General features: G+C 37.3%; 13 protein-coding genes across 13 annotated transcripts; 9 read left to right on the top strand and 4 right to left on the bottom strand. All coding sequences in view use genetic code 12, as the record gives it.

Annotated features, from left to right (window-relative positions):
- Positions 1 to 322: 322 nt before the first annotated feature.
- Positions 323 to 526, top strand: SPAPADRAFT_59274 (uncharacterized protein; the record flags this gene model as incomplete). Its single annotated transcript, XM_007373417.1, has 1 exon — positions 323 to 526. A coding segment is annotated over one exon (204 nt), but the record flags the coding sequence as incomplete, so codon positions are not given.
- Positions 527 to 913: 387 nt separating this feature from the next.
- GLC7 (type 1 serine/threonine-protein phosphatase catalytic subunit) lies at positions 914 to 1900 on the top strand (the record flags this gene model as incomplete). The annotated part of the gene is made up of 1 exon (XM_007373416.1): positions 914 to 1900. The coding sequence occupies one exon, from the start codon at positions 914 to 916 to the stop codon at positions 1898 to 1900; it is 987 nt and encodes a 328-aa protein (XP_007373478.1).
- A 1490-nt stretch (positions 1901 to 3390) lies between these two features.
- Positions 3391 to 4327, top strand: RPS27 (40S ribosomal protein eS27; the record flags this gene model as incomplete). Its single annotated transcript, XM_007373415.1, is given in 3 exon segments — positions 3391 to 3425; positions 3825 to 4180; positions 4193 to 4327. 2 exon segments carry the CDS (start codon positions 3423 to 3425, stop codon positions 4068 to 4070), a joined length of 249 nt encoding a protein of 82 aa, XP_007373477.1.
- A 1354-nt stretch (positions 4328 to 5681) lies between these two features.
- Positions 5682 to 7239, bottom strand: SPAPADRAFT_65101 (uncharacterized protein; the record flags this gene model as incomplete). The annotated part of the gene is made up of 3 exons (XM_007373414.1): positions 5682 to 6007; positions 6072 to 6877; positions 7206 to 7239. 3 exons carry the CDS (start codon positions 7237 to 7239, stop codon positions 5795 to 5797), a joined length of 1053 nt encoding a protein of 350 aa, XP_007373476.1.
- A 456-nt stretch (positions 7240 to 7695) lies between these two features.
- SPAPADRAFT_134362 (uncharacterized protein) lies at positions 7696 to 8688 on the top strand (the record flags this gene model as incomplete). Its single annotated transcript, XM_007373413.1, has 1 exon — positions 7696 to 8688. One exon carries the CDS (start codon positions 7696 to 7698, stop codon positions 8686 to 8688), a length of 993 nt encoding a protein of 330 aa, XP_007373475.1.
- Positions 8689 to 8854: 166 nt separating this feature from the next.
- Positions 8855 to 9385, top strand: SPAPADRAFT_135468 (uncharacterized protein; the record flags this gene model as incomplete). Its single annotated transcript, XM_007373412.1, has 1 exon — positions 8855 to 9385. One exon carries the CDS (start codon positions 8855 to 8857, stop codon positions 9383 to 9385), a length of 531 nt encoding a protein of 176 aa, XP_007373474.1.
- Positions 9386 to 9703: 318 nt separating this feature from the next.
- On the bottom strand, positions 9704 to 13339 carry SKI2 (SKI complex RNA helicase subunit; the record flags this gene model as incomplete). Its single annotated transcript, XM_007373411.1, has 1 exon — positions 9704 to 13339. The coding sequence occupies one exon, from the start codon at positions 13337 to 13339 to the stop codon at positions 9704 to 9706; it is 3636 nt and encodes a 1211-aa protein (XP_007373473.1).
- A 105-nt stretch (positions 13340 to 13444) lies between these two features.
- SPAPADRAFT_59269 (E2 SUMO-conjugating protein) lies at positions 13445 to 14165 on the top strand (the record flags this gene model as incomplete). The annotated part of the gene is made up of 1 exon (XM_007373410.1): positions 13445 to 14165. One exon carries the CDS (start codon positions 13471 to 13473, stop codon positions 13942 to 13944), a length of 474 nt encoding a protein of 157 aa, XP_007373472.1.
- A 112-nt stretch (positions 14166 to 14277) lies between these two features.
- On the bottom strand, positions 14278 to 15884 carry SPAPADRAFT_59268 (fructose-2,6-bisphosphatase; the record flags this gene model as incomplete). Its single annotated transcript, XM_007373409.1, has 1 exon — positions 14278 to 15884. The coding sequence occupies one exon, from the start codon at positions 15838 to 15840 to the stop codon at positions 14470 to 14472; it is 1371 nt and encodes a 456-aa protein (XP_007373471.1).
- An 875-nt stretch (positions 15885 to 16759) lies between these two features.
- Positions 16760 to 19006, top strand: SSY5 (Ssy5p; the record flags this gene model as incomplete). Its single annotated transcript, XM_007373408.1, has 1 exon — positions 16760 to 19006. One exon carries the CDS (start codon positions 16760 to 16762, stop codon positions 19004 to 19006), a length of 2247 nt encoding a protein of 748 aa, XP_007373470.1.
- A 108-nt stretch (positions 19007 to 19114) lies between these two features.
- SPAPADRAFT_59267 (sugar porter family MFS transporter) lies at positions 19115 to 20830 on the bottom strand (the record flags this gene model as incomplete). The annotated part of the gene is made up of 1 exon (XM_007373407.1): positions 19115 to 20830. The coding sequence occupies one exon, from the start codon at positions 20812 to 20814 to the stop codon at positions 19192 to 19194; it is 1623 nt and encodes a 540-aa protein (XP_007373469.1).
- A 575-nt stretch (positions 20831 to 21405) lies between these two features.
- Positions 21406 to 22238, top strand: SPAPADRAFT_148071 (uncharacterized protein; the record flags this gene model as incomplete). The annotated part of the gene is made up of 2 exons (XM_007373406.1): positions 21406 to 21982; positions 22041 to 22238. 2 exons carry the CDS (start codon positions 21891 to 21893, stop codon positions 22192 to 22194), a joined length of 246 nt encoding a protein of 81 aa, XP_007373468.1.
- Positions 22239 to 22296: 58 nt separating this feature from the next.
- Positions 22297 to 24374, top strand: SPAPADRAFT_59265 (uncharacterized protein; the record flags this gene model as incomplete). Its single annotated transcript, XM_007373405.1, has 1 exon — positions 22297 to 24374. One exon carries the CDS (start codon positions 22307 to 22309, stop codon positions 24131 to 24133), a length of 1827 nt encoding a protein of 608 aa, XP_007373467.1.
- Between the last annotated feature and the right edge of the window lie 108 nt (positions 24375 to 24482).

Genomic DNA, 24482 nt, shown 5'->3' with positions numbered 1-24482 from the left:
AACGAAATAAAACTAACCTCCAACATTCCCATTCCAATCTCAACCCCCTTAATGCCTCATATTGTATAAAAATGTCAAAATGACTATCTCTAAACGAGGATCTGGCGGTCTGTAAAAAGATAACAAATTCTTCAAAATTTCACGCATTTCACGTGACTGTGGTAAGGAATCAGGTGAAAAATAATTCCGAAAATAGGAAAAATAAAAATAAAAACCAAAATTGGCCAATAAAAAAGCGCATATGACGATGGAGAAGAAAAAAAAAAATAATTCAGCACAATTGAAACAATGCAATTGTGGAATTACGACACACACGAAAAAGGATGTCATGACACATGCAAACACTAAGGCACAACCGATGAGTAGGATAAGCCTACCTAATGACGTTTGTCGGCTGGATGTCGCGCGCACGCAAATTAGCCAATCTCAAACAGCTATTCTTTCTACTTGTTATTCCCATTTAGTTTGTCTCTATGGGGGTATCTTAACCAGAGCGACATTTTTTGTAAGCGGTTTTTTTTTTTAAAGTTGGATGAACATTTTTTTTTGTTGGACGAAACGAAACAAAAAAAGACAGCAGAAAAAATTTTTAATTTTTCCCTCACTTTCCTCCTTTTATAACTCATTAGTAATTTTACAAATAACAACAACGGGCGAAACAGCAAATTACCTCAACCCCTTTGTCAACGCACACACATATACACACGCCAAGACGGAACCCACCTTTTATTAAGTGATAATACGTCTTAAAACCCATCAACAAAGAACAACAGTAGTCCACCACAACTTCGTTTCATATCGCACTGCCTCCTTGTTTTTATTGCCACACGTTACCCAATCCCTACCCCTTAAACCAGGCAAACAACTACCCTTCAATTTACCTCATAAATTCACATTATAGATATACCTAAATATGTCAACCGAACACCAAGAGGCAGATATCGACTCTATTGTTGATAGATTGTTAGAAGTCAGAGGATCTAGACCTGGTAAACAAGTCACCCTTTTGGAACATGAAATCAGATATCTTTGTACAAAAGCCAGAGAAATTTTCATCCAACAACCTATATTATTAGAATTGGAAGCTCCTATAAAGATTTGTGGAGATATCCATGGTCAATATTACGATTTGTTACGATTGTTTGAATATGGTGGATTTCCTCCTGAGGCAAATTATTTGTTCTTAGGTGATTATGTCGATCGTGGTAAACAATCTCTTGAAACCATTTGTCTTTTATTGGCATACAAGATCAAATATCCTGAAAACTTTTTCATTTTAAGAGGTAATCACGAGTGTGCATCCATTAATCGTATCTATGGTTTTTATGATGAATGTAAAAGAAGATATAACATTAAATTGTGGAAAACATTTACTGATTGTTTCAACTGTTTACCAATTGCTGCCATTATTGATGAAAAGATCTTTACCATGCATGGTGGATTATCTCCAGATTTGAATTCAATGGAACAAATTAGACGAGTAATGAGACCAACCGATATCCCTGACGTAGGGTTATTATGTGATTTATTATGGTCAGATCCAGATAAGGATATCACCGGATGGTCCGAAAACGACAGAGGTGTTTCCTTTACATTTGGTCCTGATGTGGTCAGCAGATTTTTACAAAAGCATGATATGGATTTAATTTGTCGTGCCCATCAAGTTGTTGAAGACGGTTATGAATTTTTCTCAAAAAGACAATTGGTAACATTGTTTTCGGCTCCTAATTATTGTGGGGAATTTGATAATGCTGGTGCAATGATGTCAGTGGATGAAAGTTTATTATGTTCTTTCCAAATTTTAAAGCCAGCTGATAAAAAGCCAAGATATCCTCCTTCAAATGTTGCTAACAATAGACCAGGAGCAACTCCAAGAAAGCCTAAGAAGACTGGAAAGTAAATTAGCACATAAATAAGGCTACTGTCTTTGACCACCACAACATAGGCACAACCTCACCCTCCCCGGCTTTTATTTGCATCTGTACACTAATCAATTTCACCTCCCCACCCCCGACCATATTTTTGTTGTTTACGTTCACTTTGGGTCATCCGATCTTTTTTTATATTATTAATCATTCTTAGAATTTGATAACGATTCGTCCAATTCATCCCACTCACTTCCACCCCCCACACCCCATGACTTACACATTGCCATTACGAAAAATACAAACTGCCACTACAGCCACCATTGTATATATAGACAAAAAATTACAAACAAGAAAAAGATAAAACCAAACCAAAAAGGAAATAATCAACGTATTATTATTACTATATATAGATTTATATAGTCCTCTTTTGCCCCTTTTTACCTCATTCACTCACCTTCAGTTCTTTTTAGTTCCTTTTTCTTCAATCTTTTTTAGAATGGTTTTTTTTTGCAACCATGTTAAAAATTCACTCTTTTATATACTTATATAAGGGTTTATAGGATACAAGAAAGAGAAAAAAAAATGTCGCTATTGAACGAACGAATGATGATAAGATGGGAAGGATGCTATGTTGAATATTCGTTCTTGTTTTTGGTTTTTGAAGTTTTCTTAGGTTGTTGATTTATATTGTCTAATATTTTTTTTGGTTGTGGTTTTAGTTTATGATGGCCAAATTTAATGGTGTTTTCTAGTAAAATTTTTTTTTATATAAAATATATATAAACAAAAGTAGTAACTTGAGTTGTTATCGCTGGTGATTGTGCAAGATCATTACGGTGTGATGGTGTTGGTGGTGGTGATGATGTTGGTCTCGTTACATTTATAGGTTTGATCTTTGTTTTACATATTGTCTTTGCTATTGTTTTGATTGAATATACACTTGTTTTGTCTCTCTTAATTTTAAATTCAAGTAAATCTAAATGGGTGATTGCGTATGGAGAAGTGAGAAAGACGAAAGCTCATCAAACTTTGGAATTTAATGGAGCCAAACAAACTAAGGACTCTTGTACCAACAACACTAGTGGTGTGAGAGGACATAGACTATAGTAATAGAGTTAGACTTATGGTTGATATCATTCTAGGGTTTATCCTAAAACTCGAATTTGAATACATATTTACAAGAATGTTTGTTTGGATAATTATAATTAATACATAAAGTGCTGTCCATGTTCCGGTTATCGTTACCACTGACAAGTATATTTTAAATGACTGCAAAATCATATACAAAAAGAAATAATTTATTTGAAAAATAGCAGTCACAAATTTCACGTGACCAATGGTAAGCTCTTTTTGCTGCTATGCCGGCATTTAAAATCTGTGGTTACCCGCCCCCAGTATTGTTTATTTCTCACCAAAGTACACGCCCGCAATGGCAAAAAAATTTACAGGGCAAAATTTTCTAAGCAGGAAAGCGGTTTCAATTAAAAACGAAAAGAAAAAAAAATTTTCAGAGCTGATTAAACTTGTTCTTTACATTAGATTGATCACGACAAAATGGTATGTTCAGCGTTACCATGTAGTAATCGAAGAGAAAAGGGTGATATGATGATAGAAAGACCATATGGAAGATAATCAACCGTATTATACTGGATATATATCGTAGTGTTCGATTGATGAGTATATTGGAATGAGTTATGGAAAATTTTTTTTAAGATTGGTGAATATGATTGATCCTTTACATGAAAGTGTGGATGCATTCAAGGCATAATATATCGATAATAATGACGACCCAATGATACAACCATTGTACGAATTACTGTTCAGCTAGCGTGAGCTATGAAAGAATTTGAAATCGCCTCCCCCCCTCTCCCCCAACAATGGAAAATCAAGTCAACCCCTCCCTTCGTGAGCCACAGAAATTGTATACAACAACGTTATACTAACGCACAATTATAGGTTTTAGTTCAAGATTTATTACATCCATCTCCAGCTACTGAAGCTCAACAACATAAATTAAAGACCTTGGTTCAATCCCCAAGATCCTTCTTCATGGATGTTAAATGTCAAGGTTGTTTAAACATCACCACTGTTTTCAGTCATGCTCAAACTGCTGTCACCTGTGACTCTTGTTCTACCGTTTTATGTACCCCAACCGGTGGTAAGGCTAAGTTGACTGAAGGTTGTTCTTTCAGAAGAAAGTAAATTAATTAGACATATCCTATACTTTATTTTGCATAAGAGATTTGGGTTTTAATTCGTTTACTTTTTTTAATAAAAATCATCATAATATACGGTCATTTTTATATTACCAACCAACCAACCAACCATACAACAACATCAACAACAAAAAGAATATGTGGGATTAGGAATATATTCTTTTTCCATGTACCATAGGGTGGGTGTTTATATCTACACAAATTTTGTATTTAATACATAAAAATCGTTATAAATTGACATAGTTAAACCTGTAGTAAATTTGTAAATTTAGATCTGGTTAGTATTTAACCGAGCTACCACGTTCTGAGATCCTTGTTCCAATTAGGCAGGGTATCGTCTGAGAATAGAGTTCTCACGATATCAAAAGAGAAAATAGAGCAATTATAGCGAAGGGATTACTAATAAATCAGAATACTTCTTTAAATGCATGACCGATGATAAAGTCAAGACCGGTGGATACGGATCAATATATAATCTCATGGAAATTTCTAATTATTATTGTCCTGGATAACGTGATTTAAGAATCATGATTCCAAGGGTGAAAGAGTTGTTATTGAAATTGTTCAAAAAGAAATGAAGTAGTTTACCCATTTCGGAGCTGGACTTTGTTCCCCAAACCTATAAGATTAGGTTGGTTATAATGTAGTTACCCTTCTTTCTAATGCAAGACCGTTGGATGTCTATTTTGTGAAACAACACTGATTAGAAATCTTTCTAAATACATCTGCTGCACTATATACGTGGATATCGCAGATAAGAGATTTAGAGTCAACATTAGCTACATGGCTACGAGAGGAATAAGTTAGAGAAAGGAGATTAATTAAACTTTAAAATCACTAGCAGAAATATCAAAACCATAACCAAAGGACTATACCAAGCACCAAAAATAACCAAAGAAACCAAAGATTAAACACCAAACCAAAACCGTCACATGTTATGACGTTTCCAAATGAAAAAGAACAAAGACCAAAGACATAACACATTAAAAAATAACGTGAATAAAATTAGACAAGAATAGATTAACTTACGCTCGGATTGATATACCAGCTTGAACATATAACACTCAGGTGAACCACATTGAAATTTAACATTTATAAATTGAACTTAAGGATTGTTTAATAGACTTCCAAGATACCTCGAAATGCGAACAAATTCATTCAAAACCAGAATTATTATCTGAAGAAGAAGTGAAGGAGATTTGATTATAACCAAATAGGACCTCGGAATAGGCACACATTCATTCAATCTACCATGACAAGTATGAACTTAAGCATTGGAAGTCTATGGACACAATTGTTTCAGTTCAGCTTCATCAAGAAGCTAACATTAACGTTCCTCGAAATAAGTACGGATTCATTCAATCTCAAGATGGGAATTTTTCAAGATGAAGTGAAGGGGATTTAGTCTAGACTAAATTTTATCCTCGGAATAGGTACTAATTCATTCAATGTTTAACCACGTTATTAAATAAGATTAAAGTGAAGGATTTTCCTCGGAGTTGCATATTCATTCAAATCAGGTTGGGAATACTGACGAACTTAAGGGAATTAGCTGGGGCTAAACTGACCCTCGGAATAGGCACAAACTCATTCAATCATATCAGGTGGATATTCACAAATTTCAATTGTGTAAATATATTTCATATGTGGTTCAATACGTTGTTTGTCGAGAGGAGTATAAACAACTAGCTTATTCTTGTCAATTGATGGCTACTTTTCAGTTTTCGGTTTCGATCTTTTCAGTTTCGCAGAATGAATGAAAGACATGTTGGAACTGTTTAGTTCAGCAGCAACATTCTTGTGATCAGATTTAGCATCTAACGCATTCAATTCTGGTTCAACTTGAGTGAGGAAATCATTAACTTTGGAGTTGCCAACAGAGGGAATACATTCCGTAACATCATTATTGTGGCGGCAAAAAATCTATGCTGTTCACATGTTGTTATCTTCTATTCCCACGAAATAACCTCTTGAAAAAGTAGCTCACTTTTTCAAAGAAAGTACTGGAGGAGGTAGGAACGTCACAAACCATGGGAAGGTTTGTTAAGTCAATTGTGTAAGTATTTGGATAAACGCCTTTTCTAATTGGAATTCCATGGTCGTAATAAGTTGAACCGTGTTGATAATAAGTTGAACAATAGTGATAATAATTTGTATCAAAAAAGTTAGGTTTGGTTTCTTCAGTTGTTTCTAAAATATCTGGTTCATCTTTGGGATTGTGTTTTTGTGGTTGAAACCACTTTTTAAACCAGTTGCTTATTTTGGCACGCTTGGATGTTGTCTTTGAGGGGATAGAAGTGAAGGTAGTAGTAGTAGGAGTAGTTTTAAAGTTTTTAGAGCCAGAAGTATTTGTGTTTGGAGTGTTAGCTTGGAAATCAGTTTCAATTGTGTTTGAACCACATGGGATTTTAACAGAAGGGTCATCACCAAATTCTAATTGAACGTTGTAACCAAAATCAGCAGTCAGATCATTTGGAATTGGGAGATATGGTTGGGAGTTTCTGTGTGTAAAGTTTCTGAACCAAGTCTTCATTCTTAAACGCTTTGAAGGTTTAGTGGTACCAAAAGATGATTCGTCAACGGTAGTTGCTGATGATTGAGTGGATTGATTATATGGAGCATCATAATCAACAGTAGTAGCTCCATTAACAAATGGTGGAGTTGAAACATACAAGTTTTCAAGTACAACTGACTTAAAAATTTTGTCAGTACAATTTTCTGATCTCTGAAAACCAGAAGGTTGAGTAAAACGGTAGTAATGATCGGAGTGCATGATCAATAACTTAAGGTGAACTAATAAACAAATAAATGGAAGTTTATCTGTGGTGTTCAAAAAGAAAGAAGGAAGTGTGCAAATGAAAGCGGTAACTTTTTTGCAATTGTACTGAGATTTTGCAATCAAAGTTTACACTCGGCGGTTGAACGCTACCATGTACTGTGCGGCTTGCTCGGATATAACGTTCTCGGCTTGAGCAGCTCATCAAATCTTCAATATACAAGTTTAAGCGAAATTATCATTCAACAATTTAAATACTGCAGAGGATGAGTTAATTGACAAACCAGGTGGATTCTGGACCCTGTTCGACTCTTTGACTTGCCTCTGTCAAGCAAACTGACTTACTGGTTTCCAAGCTAGGTGTTGCGTCTAGAAACATGATACAAAAATAAATATCACACGTTCTATAATTAGCAGTTCGGGGTTTGAAATTCAGAATTTGCTGTTGGGGTCAATGATTATATCTCGGTCTTAATTAACTGACAGCAACCTCAGTTGGTGATGTGGTAAATTCAAACCCCGCGGCGTTAATAACAATGGTAAATGTAATTTTTTTTTTTTGTTTTTCTTCTAATAACCGAAGGTATATTTTTGTTAGATTTCTGATGTTCTGGATCGACGGATAACGGCCCGGTCTCTTCTTCCATGCCTTGCCCGAACCGCTTCTTCTTGGTTTACCCGAACCGCTTCTCCGCAACTTGCCCGAACCGCTTGTCTGCAACTTGCGCGAACGGTTTCTCCACAACCATATAAAAGAAGGATAGAAGAATTCTAATTTTGCAACCAATTTAACAGTAAATACACATACCAAGTCGATAAAATCAAAGAATCAATAATGACTGCTCCAAAAGTTCCATACAGATCCTGGCAAGATTGGGTCCAAATGTACCGCGGGTTTTTCCCAGGCAAGCCAAAATTTACCGAAGATCAATACCCTAGCTTTGAAGGAAAAGTTATTATTGTCACTGGTGGTAATACTGGTGTTGGTTATGAAACCGTGAAATCATTAGCTGGATCAACCAAGGCTAAGTTATATGTGCTTTCGAGAAACGAAGAAAAGACCCTTGAAGCCATCAAACAAATACAGTTGGAAGTTGCCAAGGAATATAAGGTCTCCAACACAGATATCAACTTTATCAAAGTGGACTTGAGTGATTTGGATACAATTAAACCTGCAGCTGAAAAATTCTTATCCCAGGAATCCAGATTAGATCTTATTATTCATAATGCAGGTGTCATGATGCCTCCTTTAGGTTCCAAGACTAAGCAAGGATATGAATTACAGTTTGGTACCAACATTATTGGTCCACACCTTCTTCAACGTCTTTTAGATCCTGTTTTTATCAAAACTGCAAAAACTAATGCTCCAGGTGAATCTCGTATTGTATGGGTTTCTTCAGTAGCACATCAGTTATCACCTTTAGGTGGTTTCTACTGGGATGATGTGAATTTTGAAAAGACAAATGCTGCCCCCAGTGTGATTTATGGACAAAGTAAGGCTGGTGCTATTATGCAGGCAAGAACATGGACTCGTAAACATAACACTGGTTCACAAATCATTAGTGCTTCTGTATGTCCTGGCTTCTTAAACACTGACTTACAAAGATATGCTACATCTTTTGAAAAGGTGCTTTACAATTTGTTTTTTCATCCAAGGAGAATGGGTGCTTATACCGAATTATATGCTGCCTTTTCCCCTGATGTCAAGGATGGTACTCATAATATTTCCTTTGGAGCCCCAGGTCGTGCAAGAAAAGATCTTGTTCAGGATGAAGCTTGTGATAAACTTTGGGATTACCTTAATGAAGCTACCAATCCTTATATGTAAGGCTTACAGACAATTATATAGAACTCTATTTTATTTCATTTATCTAACATTTAACATATTTGGCAACCATTGTAATCACAAAAAAAAAGTAGGGTAATGAAAAATGAGCTTAATTACGCGTGTCAAGGCAACACAACACACTGTGAACGCGTGGCAAGAAACAAGGATGACACTGGAACCGAGACTCAAATACACGCTTGGGTTCATCTACTGTAAGGAAAACAACAAAGTTCTTCTATTAAATAGAACCAAGGCTCCATGGATGGGTAAATGGAATGGAGTTGGTGGTAAACTCGAACCTTTAGAAACCCCCCTAGAATGCATCCAAAGAGAAACCCTTGAAGAAACAGGCTTGTCAATTTCAAATTATCAAGGAAGAGGTGTACTTACATGGGATGTTACTAATGGTGATTCCACTGAGATTGGTGGACTTTATCTCTTTACGGCTGAAGTGACACTTGAACAATACCATGAATATAAAACACCATTGATTTTCAGTAGGGAAGGAATATTAGATTGGAAGGATTGGGCTTGGGCAATACACGAAGACAATCTTGGTATTGTTGATAATATAAAACTATTATTCAAATCATTGTTAAGTTCTAAAGAGGATGATTTATATACCGTGAAATATGTTGATCATAGTTTGGTAAGTTGGGTACATTTTCCTGGTCGAAACTTGAAATACCCCTTTTAGATAGATATGTTACTTTATCTAAAACAAAGATGTTCTAAGATCGTCGACATCTAAATACCTGTACATAGTTATAGAGTGAGTTTGATTTTATTAGTAATTGTACAGTAGTTGTTTCTATTTATTATGGAATTTCTTGAGAATTTTAGAAAATTTTCATAATATAATTTCAAACATGTATGATAAAAATTGATATGGTTTCAAAATGAAGTTACTTGTTGCTAATATTTTATCAAAAGACCAAAGAAAATATTCTATAGTATTAATTGGGTGCAAAATTTTTAACTATATACCCTAAAAAGTCTATAAGATTTAGTACCACTACAAGTACAATGAAGCACAAAAGACGATATCTCTCTTGATCTTCTCTTGCGCTTCGCCCATTTTCAAATATAATCCCGAATCACCCACAATCAAAGCAGCATTTCTAACTTCACGACAAACTTCATCCAATCTAGTAATAACTCTCACAATAGTACCTTCTGCTTCAACACTCTGCTGCATAATTTCATTAAAACTTAACCCACTAGCCCACTCATATACGACATTAACCAAGGCAAATCTCTTGGCTTCAAGGAAATCGGTCTCTTCGGCTGTTAAAGAAACTTGTTTTTCGGTATAAACTTGCATAAGTTTTTTGGCAATATCCAAAATTCTCAGCTTACCTTCCTCAAGTCTAGGTGTGATTAATGGTGGCTCTTCTTCGTTGGTTCTTCCCTCATACACGAAACACGAGAGAAGAGCTACAATCTCCGCTGGTTCAAAATCACCAAGGAAATTGTCAAGGATAAGTTCAGTTATGATTAGTTCCCATCCACAATTTATTTCACATGCTACACGACCCTTGAGCACCACAGTATGTTGACCCTCATCAATAAATCCCAATGTTTCAAGAACTTCAAGACGTTGTTGATAATCTGGAAGAAGGTCAAGGTTTTCATCGGAAATGAGTCGTTGAAGCTGGTTGATCTGTTGGGTGAGCATGAATTGACGATGATATTGACTATAATGAAGACTAAAATCACGACAGGTGGATATGGATTTCATTTGTTCAATCTTGGTCAATAAATTGGTCTTTTCGTTAGTTAACCCATGAAGGGAAAGCTGGGCCACTTGTTTGAAATCTTGTTCTTCAAATCGGTTTTGATATTTACAGATTAATTTAATAGCCACGCTAGCTTCTTGGATTGCTTCGGGAATGTTGGCAATAATATCATTCATTGGTGTTCGTAACGAGTATTTTCCAACAAATGTAATTTGCTCATATGGAACACTGGCAATTCTAAATCCTTGTGAGAAAACAATCTTTGGGAAATTAGCATTAATATAAGTAGGAATTGGAATATATGGCAATTTGTATTTTTCGGCAGCTTCTTCATATTCACGTCCATGGTCAAATGTAAGTATAAGCATGGCCTTATTGGCAGCTACGGATTTTACCACAAACCCGACCCTGGTAGCTAATGTGGTATTATCACGGAAACATACTAATCGTCCAATACGAAGTATTTGAGTTTTCAAAACTGGTGAATCGTGAATATCGGCAACACACTGTCCGTATAATTCTTCATATTGATTTAACAATTCACAGAATTGCTCAACATCTTGCAAATGACAATGCTTACATGGGGTTATTGTGATATTTTTAAGATCATCAACTAACTCATCATAACGTTTTTGGTTTTCTGGAAGTAATACTTGTGTGGAGTTTTCCGAGAATGAATACTTGATCATTTCTTCAACACGTAATGCTTCAATTCTTAACAAGTTCAAAATCATATTATAAGTTAATCTAAATTGCGAGGAAAGTTTTGTTGGTGTACCCAATGCAATTTCTTTAAAATCAGTAACCAGCAATGGATTGTTATATGTCATGATGATAACTGTCCCTGTTTTATCCAATCCTCTTCTACCAGCTCTACCACTCATTTGTGTGAATTCTCCCGCGAGTAAATTTCTAAATCCTCGACCATCGTGTTTTCTTAATGAACTGAAAACAACGGTTCTGGTAGGTAAATTCAACCCCATGGCAAAAGTTTCCGTGGCGAAAAGAACCTTAACTAACCCTTTACTGAACAAGATCTCAATGAACTCTTTAACAATAGGTAAAAGACCACCATGGTGAACAGCAATTCCTCGGGATAACATTTCTCTGATCTTGATGATTTGGGGAAGGTTACGATCTTCCTTTTTCAACCGACCTAAACTACGTTCAATAAACATGTGGATTTCCGATTTTTCCCGGCCGTTACAGAAATCAACTGATTGAAGGGAATCAGCATACATCTCACACTTCTTTTTCGAAAACACAAAGATGACCACTGGAAGGAGATTTGCTGGTTTTAATTGGTGTACCAAATCCAACCATGTGTTTTTTCCTGGGCCATCTTGATTATATGGAGTTCTTCCCTTATTGGCGCCCCCTCTAGCTGCACCTCGAGGTGCTCCTCGTCCACCACCTCCTCGGTTACTACCTCGGGCACCACCTCTGGCGGCACCGCCTCTTCCACCTCTGGCGGCACCGCCTCTTCCACCTCTGGTTGGTGGTGCATCATCCTTGGGTTTGGGTTCAAGAATATCCTTATGTTTTCTAAATTCATCCTCGTGGAATCGTCTATTTTCTCCATCAATAACTTTAAACATTTTCCCCTTGGCACTGATGAATATTTCCAAGGGCACTGGACGTTTTGGTGTACTTATAACGTAAATATCCTTTTGTTTTGTCCTACCCACCCAATTGGCAAACTCAAATGTGTTAGGAACAGTTGCTGATAAAAGAATATACTTGACATGATCAGGCAACATAATGATGACTTCTTCCCAAACAACACCTCGATCTATGTCATTAACATAATGTACTTCATCGAAAATAACAAATTCGACATCACGGATCAAATCGGCACCTCTATACACCATGCTTCGAAGAATTTCTGTGGTCATGATAAGACAAGTTGCCTCGGGGTTGATTTGCACATCACCGGTGATTAACCCAACATCGACATCGGGAAACGTTTGTTTGAAATCACGAAATTTCTGATTGGAAAGGGCCTTGATTGGTGAAGTATAGATTGTTTTGGTCATGTTTCTTGCTGCCATGGCAATGGCATATTCTGCAACCACGGTCTTACCGGCGGATGTATGGGCAGCAACAAATACAGAATCACCTTGTTCAAGATGGAACACGGCTTCCTTTTGGAATGTGTCTAGTTCAAAGGGGAACTTTCTTGCCATGTTAGGGACGAATGTTGAGAATTCTGAATCAGAAATTTTGTGATCGAGGTCAACCACATGGGCCCAAGTATGTTGAGGAACGGCGCTTGCTGCGTTAGCTGCAGTGGATGCGGTGAAATTAGTATAGTTAAATGGAACAAGACCTTCAATTTCGGTAGTATCAAATGGAATATCATGGGTGGCCTCAGTGACGGTATCAGTAGAAGCCTTGGTGTCAATTTTGTTCATGGAAATGGTTGTAATTGATTCCTCTTCTTCGTCGTCCACCTGTTCCAATTCAAGTCCACTGTCACTGGCATCAACAGACAATCCTCTGGAAAACCCCGGTGGCATATCAAACAACCCAACTTGGTTCCTGTGCAATCTTGATTCGTCATCATCATGGTCCTTAGCTACACTCTTGATCAACCCCCCTGGTTGGAAAGGCATCACTTTTCTGCTGGACATGGTTTGGGATTTCCCCTGATGGGTACGACCCATTGAAAGAGATTGTGTTTCTGACTCAGTTTTGTCACATATTTCTTCTGCATACCTGGTTATATTGCCTTCTATACCTGTCCGTTTAAATCTGAATCTGGTACGGTTGATTGGTGGTGGGTTTATAAGAAAATTGGATAATTGAGCTACAGAACTGGCTGTTGGTTTAGGTGTGGTTAAATCTAGCAAATCCCAGGTCAATTCCTGGGATGGTTCGATCAACGAATGGATTAACTCTGACGTAGCCATTGTTGTGTTGTCTCTAAAAAGTGGCAGCAATAACAAATTTGTTGTAAAAACTTTCACTTGAAAAAAAAAAAAAAGCAGAATCAGAAATTTTTTGGTTGTTTGGATTGTGACCCATCCACCACCGGTAAATCATGTCGCTTAATCAAATACGCCTTCAAGAAGAAAGAAAACAATGGCGAAAGGACCATCCGTTTGGATTCTATGCCAAACCCATGAAAACTGCCGACGGGTCTCTTGATCTTCGTCAATGGACCGCGGGGATTCCTGGGAAACAAAACACACTTTGGGCTAATGCCGTATATCCTATAACTATTGAATTCCCAGAGGAATATCCTTCCAAACCACCTAAAGTTAGGTTCCCAGCTAATTTCTTTCATCCAAATGTATACCCTAGTGGGACTGTTTGTTTGAGTATTTTGAATGAAGAGCAAGATTGGAGACCAGCAATCACGTTGAAGCAAATTGTTTTAGGGGTGCAAGATTTGTTGGATACTCCAAACGACGAAAGTCCTGCTCAGGAACCTGCTTACAGGGCATATAAGAAGGACAGAGCATTGTATGAGAAGAAAGTCAAGGAACAAGCAAAGAAATATGCGTCCGCTTAGTCATGAGTCAAGAGTATGAAATGGTAGCCATAACCCTGAGCGAATATCACAGGCACAACAACGAATGATTCTTCTAGTTTTGTACTGCTCTGCTATATTCCTCATTATGCAAACAAAACAAAAACAAAAACTAAAAATGGTTACTCTGGTCTTGATTCATATATAGTTATGTATTTACGAGTATGGCTCGTTTTGTAATAATAGATGTTAAATGGAAGCCCACAACAGTAGTGTAAACATATAGAATACTCCAATAGCATACTATTTTGCATTAAAAGGCATGTGTTACCAACAGTAAAAAAAGAAACTGTCGCAGCAACGGCTCACACGAGGCTAAGATTTATGTTTATTCAAATAGGTGATAGTTTACGAATATTGTATATGCATCGCTATAAAAATAATATACACTGGAACATGCTCGTGGTAATACTGTATGCGCGGTAATCAAGCGCAGCTCGACCCCAAAAAATAGTCGCTACGCCACAGCGCCCCGCCCGCCCTGGTTTGCTCGTGCCTTTGCCGTGACTACAGCTCAGCACTAGCACTAATCAAGTCTCTACTCTTCAGACTCATACCCTCAACACTTTCACCCAATTGGGAAGTACCTTTCTCCTTATAGGTACTGACAGCAGGAATATCGGCCTTAATTCTCGAAACAAGGGTAGAATAAGCTCTTGGTTCTAATTTAATCAATGTATGTAAAGGAATACTCATCCAAGGACTTTCGTGTTGAGGAACATTCATAAAATAAGCATATAAACATCGAAGCACAGCTTGATGGGTTATAATCAAGATATTTTCTTGTCGTTCCAATTCCATAATGATTGGTTCTAAACGAATGACTATATCTCGATACAGCTCTCCTCCACGGTATCTATATTCATACTTGTCGTCATCTCTGGCTTTGAAATCCTCGGGAAATTTCTGTTCAATCTCCTCGTACGTCATACCATCACATTCACCGGCATCCAATTCGTCAAGAGCTTTCCATTGGAGCTTTTTCTTATAGGGTAAGAAGGATGCAGTTTGTTGAGTACGTTTCAATGTTGATGTCCACACCGTAAGATTTGTATGTTGAGCATCGGGACCCAAGGATTTAAGTACGAGCTCGGGTAATTTCTTGGCATATCTCCACCCTCGAGTAGATAGGTTTGAATCCCCGCCGATCTGTCCTGTGACATTAAATTCGGATTCCCCGTGTCTTGATAACCAAATACATCTTGGCTTAATATGCAAGTTCATGACATAATAAACAATTCTACTTTCCAAATAGCTTTCAATTCTGTTGAGAATAATCTGACTGTTTACATTGACAAGTTTGATAAAGGTTAGTTCGGAATCAGTCACGGCATCCATTGGTTCATAAATTTGGTTGTAGTACTCGATTCGCTGCAAGAAATCCTTCATGGCATAGTCCTGGGGCTTGCTGACATAGTCAGGACTGGTTGTCTTTACATCCAAAATGTTCTGCAAGACCAAATCCTGGTCATCGCAAAAGCTCTCCAAAAACATGGGTTCAATGTAATTTTCCCGACACAATTTCAAAATAGTTTCCCGTCTGGCCCGCGTGGAATTCGTAGCATCTAAAATTCCAACCACCCCTTGCTCGTCACTGAACCACCTCATCATATCATCAATCGCCAAATCAATGGCCTGCTGACGATACTTCAACCCTTCCTCGTTGTTGGGATCGAAAAACTTGGCATCGACTTCTATGGGCATAGTAGCAATTTGTCGGCGATAGTTACCGACATTAAAACACTTCAGTTTTATCAGCAACCACGACAAGTAACGGACAATTTTTTGCAGTATTAACGATTTACCTCGAGCAGGCAATCCGACCATGACAACACAGACTCTCACGTTCTCGACATGACTGATAGAATATACCGGCATGGTGTAGTAGTTAGCAATAGATAAGCACCAATCAAAAGGTCATTAAGATTTTACAAGAAGAGAGAGAGAAAAAAAAAAAAAGAAGTGAACGAAAAAAAACCGGAACAAGCAAAACAAGAAAAATTAAAATGTGGAGAAAAGGGCGAGACAGTTTGTAACCACCAAAATGTTATGAATCGTTTTGCTGCCGAAAGTTTAAACACATTTGCCATAGATTAAATGCAGAGACACAAATGTAGGTTGTCACTTTGTATGTCATGTGTACTTGTACAGACAGATATCTCCTTATCAGTGCATGCCCAACAAAGATTATAGTTATCCGTGGGGTTATCTATACATTAGATAACGTAATAATCACCTGTTTCTTCCCTCGTATCGGGTAGTCCTTTCGATCCTGGCGTGAAAAATAGTCAATAGTTGCCATCACACTCACCCCGCTCTCTCCCCTTACCAGGTTGTCCCCACTACAGCCCTCCTGTAATCTATTGTGTTTCAAGATTTCAACATAATCACGTGACCGTTCCCTTTGCACCGAACAATCAAATCTTGATTTCAGAAAAAGGTCTAGAACAAACAATGCACATTCTAGAAGTGGTCTTGGTTGCCGATTTGAAACATTCAGAAATCGCAAAGCCGGCTTGCCATTTCGTGACTGCTCTTTTGGGGTGTACCTTCACTGTGCTTAGCAAATCCGCGCACCTTTCGTCGTTTGTTGTGTGATTCCTATATCGCTTATCGCCTTCGTATAGAAAAGTCCCGTGATTCTGGGTGTATCACGTGATTGTAAAATTTCTTTTTCGCAATGTCACTTTTTTTTTACTGCTACCACCACCGCCAAACACGGCGTTCTACAAACACCTCCCCCCTATTAGTGGCCTACACAGTTTAACAGACAACAGCACAATAATCAAACTCTATAATGAAGAGATTGTTGTCTAAACGTAAAGATCCTAAGCCAGGATCTTCCTCGGTCAACCCCCTGATCAGTTCGGTTGATATAGCACCTACCACCAGCAACCAATCCAACGAATCTCATGATGAATCAGTTAATCCGATATTTCAAAAAACAAGTAACGTCGATATGAATCTTAATGTGAATCCAACTATTGTTGGCAGGAATCAAGATGATGATGATGATTTTTCCATGGATACAACCATGAACGACTATTCGTTATTCACCGGCACCAAGAAGTCATTCTCAACTAAGCAATCGTCATATATGTCCCTGGGTTCTTCCAGCGGTGCCCCCGGTGCCGGTAAGAAGGAATTTGGTACAGCCTTGCATACTTTGAATATGGTGGCCGAAGAGACCGACGAAACTACAAGTGCAAGTCAGATTGTAAGTGACGGATTGGTCACTTTAGTTGAGGATGTTTCGTTCGTGGTTAATCAGTTTAATCACGGAATAATTAACTTAACAACCTGTGTTATAAACGCTATTGATTGTTTTAAACGGTTCATTGCAAAAGCTAACTCGTTGGACAAGAGATCTTCCAGTTGGAAATTCACCAGTGAAAACAATAAATGTGTTCGACAAATCATTCGATACTATCTTAATTTTTACGACAACTTGTTAAAAGATGAAGCATATATCAAGTTGAAATTATTACTAGTTAAGCATTTCAACGATTTTGCCGGGTGTTTGGATTCATCAAGCAGACTACAAACTAGCGAAATTGTAAAACCAAAGAATTATGCTATAGGATACGGTGGAGTGAAATTACCTAATCAAGAAGTAGTTGAACGAATTGTGGAAAAGATAAGCAAGTCGAACTTACCAATAAAGGAACAATCGGGATCATTCTTGGCTCCCATTACTCGAGGAATAACCCAGGAGTTGTCCATTCTCTGTCTTTATTTCGGATACCCTGAACCAAACGACTATCATTTTCGATTCATACAATCCTTGTATGAACTATATGATGATATCCATATGATGATCATGAAGAACAAGGTTGAATTAGCAGCTACTGCCGCAACAACAAATCCAATACCCGCACCTACTCACGACCCAATCACCGCACCAATCAAGTTTAAAATCCCATTCAGAATACCCACAGATATAACCCAACCACCAATGTCGATGTCTATCTCGTTGGAAAATTCCGTAAGAACATCAGGTACATTAGGAGGTTACATATACCCTATAATTAACACACAAACCCATCCTCAATTATCCTACTATGCTCATTCACAATTTGCCATCACATGTGGTCATGTTTGTCTTGATGGAAACAAGTCCACTTATCCTCATGTAAGTATGCCTTCTTCGGTCTTAATATCCATGTATAAAAACGCATTGTCAGCACAATACACTAGAAGTGATAATGAAGCCAAAGTAGCGTATGGATCCATTTTAAACCAGTTGGATCAGTTGTTCCCTATCAAGAAAGTCAAACTGGATAATAACAACACTCAACAAATGAGAAATTTGCCTAGTTTACGATTTGGACAGATCATCTGGGGTGAACGTACATTGATCGAGAATAACATTGTAAATGGGATAAGTGACGTTCCTGAAAAGAGACTTAGTGACTTGGCAATTGTGAAAATCAACAAGAAGCTATCATGTAGGAATTTCCTCGGCGATGATATTCCATTTAATGAATTCGACCCTGGATTGATGTTTGATAATTTGTACATTAGGAAAGTTATAAATTTGTCAAGATATGTTCCTAAACCAGTACCTGCCAATACCGAGGTTGATTCTACAGTTTCCTCCTATAATCCCCAAGAATCACTCCATGGAGTACCCGTGTTTAAGTACGGGTCCACTACAAAATACACCCGAGGCAATCTTAACGGAATCAAGTTGGTATACTGGCAAGATGGAGCCATCCACTCGCTGGAATTCATTGTGAACTCTCCCGACAATATCACACCATTCGCATCAGGTGGTGATAGTGGAAGTTGGATTCTTACCAAATTAGAAGATATAGAAAGCGATGCGAAGGGATTGGGTGTTCTTGGTATGTTGCATTCTTATGATGGTGAATTTAGACAGTTTGGTTTGTTTACACCAATGACGGAGATTTTGACTAGGTTGGAAGAGGTTACCAATATTAAGTGGGGTGTTGTTGGTTGTGAAGAAAAAGCTGGAGAGGAAATTGAATCTAGTGAGAGCGAAGTTCCTAGCGATAGTGATAGTGACAGTGAAGTTGATTAGATGTATAGTAATGATTAACGAGTATTTATCGTATTCACTTGAACAAGTAGTAGTGGTAGTAACCAATATTTACCAACATTTACTTATTGTAGAGAAAAATGTAGTTAGCATACACAGAACCTGATTGTTATCCTAAATCGAAACTTTGTTTAATCTAATATACAAACTATACTCTATTTAGCACCTTACATTGATGCCTTTTCAACATCACCACTGTGCATTTGGTTCTCATAAGGCAACTCTCTAGCAATTTTAACCACATCCCAAGGAGTACGAGGATTGGATAATTCGAAAATCTTATCCATTTCTTCCAAAGTTCTACCAGAAGTTTCTGGATACAAGAAATACACAGTTGGGAACATCAACAAGTTAATGACGGCAAAAATGGTGTATGTGTAAGAATCAATATTTTCAAACGCCACAGGAGCAATCATAACCACCATAAAGTTAAATGACCAGTTACCAGCAGTACTCAACCCGTTAGAAGCAGCTCTGATGTTCAAAGGAGTAATTTCAGCTGGGTATAACCATGTCATACCTAACCAACCAATAGCAAAGAATGTATTGAAGGAGAAAAGGAAAACGGCAGCAGCAATACCGGCTCCACTGTCGTTGTTATTCTTAGGACTGGCAGCCCAGGTAGTACCTGTCAAAATAGCCATCGAGGCAGCTTGACCAGCAGCACCAAACAACATCAATTTTCTTCTACCGAATCTTTCAATAGTGTAGAAGGCAACCCATGAAGCAAGGAAGAATTCGGTACCATTAGCAGCAGCCAAGATTCTTGAATTAATTGGACTCATTCCGATATAGTTTTCGAAAATGGTACCAGCGTAATATACAATCAAATTAATACCACTGATTTGCTGCATGATTTGTGCCCAAACAGCCAAACATGTTCTATGAAAGTTCTTAGTTTCACCTTGAATAAACAAGAGACGGAACTTGGACTTGTTGGTAGCATCATTTCTTTCCTTTTCGATCGAATCGGCAATTTCATTAACTTCATAAACAATTCTTGGGTCATTCACTGATACTTCATCAAGAGAAGAGAAAACTTTAGTGGCTTCTTGCGTATTCCCAGTCTTTAACAACCATCTTGGAGATTCGGGTAATCTTAAAATAAATGGTAAAATGAATAACGGGAAGACTATTTGGAAAGCAATAGGGAATCTCCATGAAACTGAACTGTTCTTAATAAAGAAGAAACCAAAATCAATCCAATAAGAAATGCAAATACCACCTGTGATTAAAGCACCTTGGACCATAACTAACTTACCTCTATCTTTACTCTTGGCACATTCTGATTGCCACATTGGTACAGTAGCTGTATTCATACCGTTACCAAACCCAGTAACAACTCTCCCCACAATTAATTGTGCGACAGAAAATGACGATGCTTGAATGACAGCACCAATAATCATAATAATACAACCAACAAAAATGGTCTTTCTTCTACCAATTTTGTCACCAATATACATGGTGAATAAAGCACCAATCAAACACCCGATTTCATAAATGGCAACAACAAAACCTTGGAATGTGGCTCGGTCAGGGTATCGCGTAGTATCAATCGATTCGAATGTGTCTCTGAATGTAGGTAAGGTCAATAAAGAGCCCATGACCCCTTGATCGTACCCAAAAAGTAAAAACCCCATACCGGCAAGGAAGGAAATAGCATGATGTAGCCTTTTCCCCTTCATACCCAAGTAGGTGTAAACTGTTGTATCCTCATCTGGGAATTGATTGTTCCCGCTGGAATTGGAGCTATCTTGCAGGAATGATGCGCTATCTTTTCTTTCCGTCATATCTAATTTCTTTACTGTTGTGAAAGAAGTAAATTGCGGAAATACAGAGGGAATGCTGGCAATTTATATAGCCGGAGGTGTTTATGTGGGAGTGAAACAGTTCATTGTTCTTGGTTTGTTTGCCGTGTCCATTTTTCATGTGAGTGTGTGCTATACACCGGAAAAATAGTGGGGTTACGTCATTTCACATTTATTCCGACGCAATTACATTGACATATTTATCGTGCCGACCACTCATCACATACAATATACAGGACCGACGATGATCTTAATGCTAGGCTAAAGTTGACCTTTTTAACGTGTCCTCCAATTTTGTTGCAGCCGCTATGCGGCAGAATGCAAAAAAAATATCCTAAAAATCTTTTTAGATGGAAGAAAAAATCCCCCACTTGAATCCCATAGGGAAAAAAATAATGCCTCCACCACATTGTCCACCTGAAAAATAAATATAGCACAAACTTTGACAGAATAACTGCCTGTATAAAGGATTGTTTTATGACGTCACGTCATCCTCGGCATATCCATCCTACCCGAAACAATATAGACTATAGTGATGAGGTCCTGCATAACTTTTGCCCCACTATGGTTGCCAAGTCGAAACTATAGAAATAGAATCGCGTAATCTCGCGGAAACAATTAGTCACATTTGCTAATCTTCAAGCAGCGTTCAAAACCAATTTTAGATGAAATCTAACTACAATTAAGTAAATTTGCTAATAATCAGCTTGAAAAAATTGCATAGTCTTGCATCAATGAGAAATACGACAATGGTTAGCAATTCTCGGGGTAAAACAAGAATGTGGGCGTACCTTCCATTCTATGCTTAAACACCTGAGTGAGAACGTGAATTTGCTTTTCAGATTAGGTATTCTGTCTGTCTTATTTGCTGTCTGGCATCCTTATCTTGCACATTGTCTTTCTACGATAAAGCACCTTGGTGATGAAAACACTTATCATAGCGGTATGCTACCAGTTGATCATTTCACGTGACTGCGTCTAAAAATTTCCACCGCAATTAAAAAAAATCTCTGGTTTGCTTCTATTGGACAATCATTAACAAGGACCGTATAGCAACAATGTCGTCAAATGGAGCCAAAGTGCTTGCTATTGTGTTTGCGGGTGCTGTAAGTTGGTATACCGGAGTTAAATTCTGGAAACCTATTGTTGTGTATGTATCCCATTAACCAGTGTTCTAAATATTGGACATGTACTAACAAAACTACTAGTGAATCATTAGAAAAGAGAGGAATGTTACGTGATGACATAGACATAGGGTACGTTGATCGAGATCAACCTGAAAGCTGGAAAGATGTGGTTGACAAGTATAAAGAGTTTGTCCATCCAAATGCCCAAGACCCTAATGAGCCAAAGAAAGAGTAGAAATCTGTACATAGTTTTTCAATACAGGGATATTGTGATATTTACTCATCGTTAGTTTTTTTTTTTTTTTTTTTTGCTTCTTCATTCTTTTCACCATCTCTTTACAACCATCATGGGTAAACTCAAAAGAAACAAAAAGAATGCTCGTGCCAGACTCAATCCTATAGCTGGTCCATCAACACATGATGCTAAGAAGGATGAATCAACTATCCAATCCAAGATTGTTCCTTTGATCAACAAATTAAGCCTGACTGTAGCCAATGATAAATCAATGGCTCTTGGGGCTATAACTGTTCTTGCTGAGGATGAACGTATGAGAAGATTGTTACTTAAGGAGAAATTAGTGCCTATATTGATGGAAAAGTGCCTTACTGATTCTAATGACGAAATTACTGTCGAAAGTTTTGGATTATTGAGAAACTTGTGTATTGAACAAGGGTATGATGTTATAGCTTATATCTGGAGAAGTAACATCTGGACCACGATTGAAGCTTCCTTGGAGAAAATTAATACCTCATTCAAGTACTTATGGGAAAATCCTACTGAAAAGCAAGATAAGTCAAAGGTTGAATTATTGAACGACTTCGCTGATAACATTCTCAGTTTGGTTATGGTCTTGGCAAGTGGATCAGATGAGATTTTTGATCGTATACTCGAGAAGCTTGATCCAATTATTACTTTTGTTGTACAATTGATTCAAACTAGAACTAAAGAAGCAATTACTCGTGGTATTTCTGACAAATTGTTCAACTCTACTTTAGAGTTTATCTACGAATTCTCAACTGAATCAGCTGAGTTTATAATCAAATTAAACAGCATAGTTTCAAACTTATTTGACTTTATTTCAAATGTGAAAACCGGAGACAACAAATTAGCATATGTTTACCTAAAGGGTATTGAATACAATGGATGCGAAGTCTTGAATAACAATAATAACCAACAGGTTGTCGCCAAACAATTGGTTGATTTGTATGAAAAAGTAACCACCATTGATTTAATGCAATTGAAAACGCAGTTAGCATCAATCTCCAATCCTCCAGAAGATATCCAAAAGGATGTCGCTAAACTGGACTTGTCCGTAATCAAGTCCACATTATCTTGCATTGAAGTTACATTAGATATCATCACATCCATGTTGGAATACCTTTCTGCTCCTTCAGACACCCTTGAACCTCTTCAATTATCATCTGATGTTCAAACCGTTTTACTTTCCAATATCTACCCACTCATACGTGAATTACTTCAATTTGAAATCAATAACGAGGGTTGTTTGCAATTATTAGAAAAGATTTTAGGTGCATTGAATAACTTAACCTGGTTAATGGTAAGTAATGAAACTTACCCAGTTGAATGGTATGATATCAGTAACGAAATCTGGAAAATCATCCTCAACTTGTCAACTACCTCCTCACAAACAACCCATGTTCAAGATCTCTCTTTGAACATTTTGTGGGGTTTAGTAAGATCATTGGGCCCACAAGTATCACAATTAATCCCACAGGATATGATTCATTCCTTAATAGCTCGTGTTAAGACTGAAAACGAAGATGAATTAAGATTATACTTGTCCATTGTCGGGTTCTTGGGTAATGTAGCTCCAATCATTGGCAACACCCAACTCACTAAAGAAATTTCTACATTTTTAATGAACTCCATCGAATTAGGATTGACCCAATCGACAAACTTACAAATGGTGGAAATCATAACTGAATCATTAAACTTGATTTATGAAATCTTTGGTGATTCAAGCTTTGATTATGATTTGGAAATATATGTTGGTGAAAATTATTCAAACAAGTTGGCACAATATGAACCGGAAATTAAACTGGTTTATAAGAAATTGGACAAGCATAAACACCCCCAATTGAAGTTAAGATTGGAAGAGACTTGGATTAATTTGACTAGATTTATCCAATATAAAAACAGCGAACGTGTATAGTAGAAAGACTTTTTCAGATAAATGATATGTCTCTGTTGTATCATCCAAGTAAACCTTAATTGGAAGGTGATCTCTGTAGGCAAGAAATTTGCAACCAAATGCTCGGAAATGTACTCTAAAGTTAAAGTTATGCCTAGTAAAACTAGAAGAAGGAAGTAAACAATCACAATTTAATTTGATCTGTTCAAGCCTTGGTGTTTCTGGAGTATGATCTATCTATATTTCTTGAACTTTCCAATACAATTATGGTTTCCCAAGTATATTGATTGTCTCTAGCTTCATCTGCGTGTAGTTTTTCCTATTTACGAGAATTGTGGTAATTCCAGCGCACAATTATTCTTTTTTTGCA

This window comes from Spathaspora passalidarum (assembly GCF_000223485.1).
Source record: "Spathaspora passalidarum NRRL Y-27907 unplaced genomic scaffold SPAPAscaffold_2, whole genome shotgun sequence".
NCBI lineage: Eukaryota > Fungi > Ascomycota > Pichiomycetes > Serinales > Debaryomycetaceae > Spathaspora > Spathaspora passalidarum.
The sequence above is the reverse complement of the archived record's forward strand: the minus strand, read 5'-3'. Positions and strand labels throughout refer to the sequence as shown.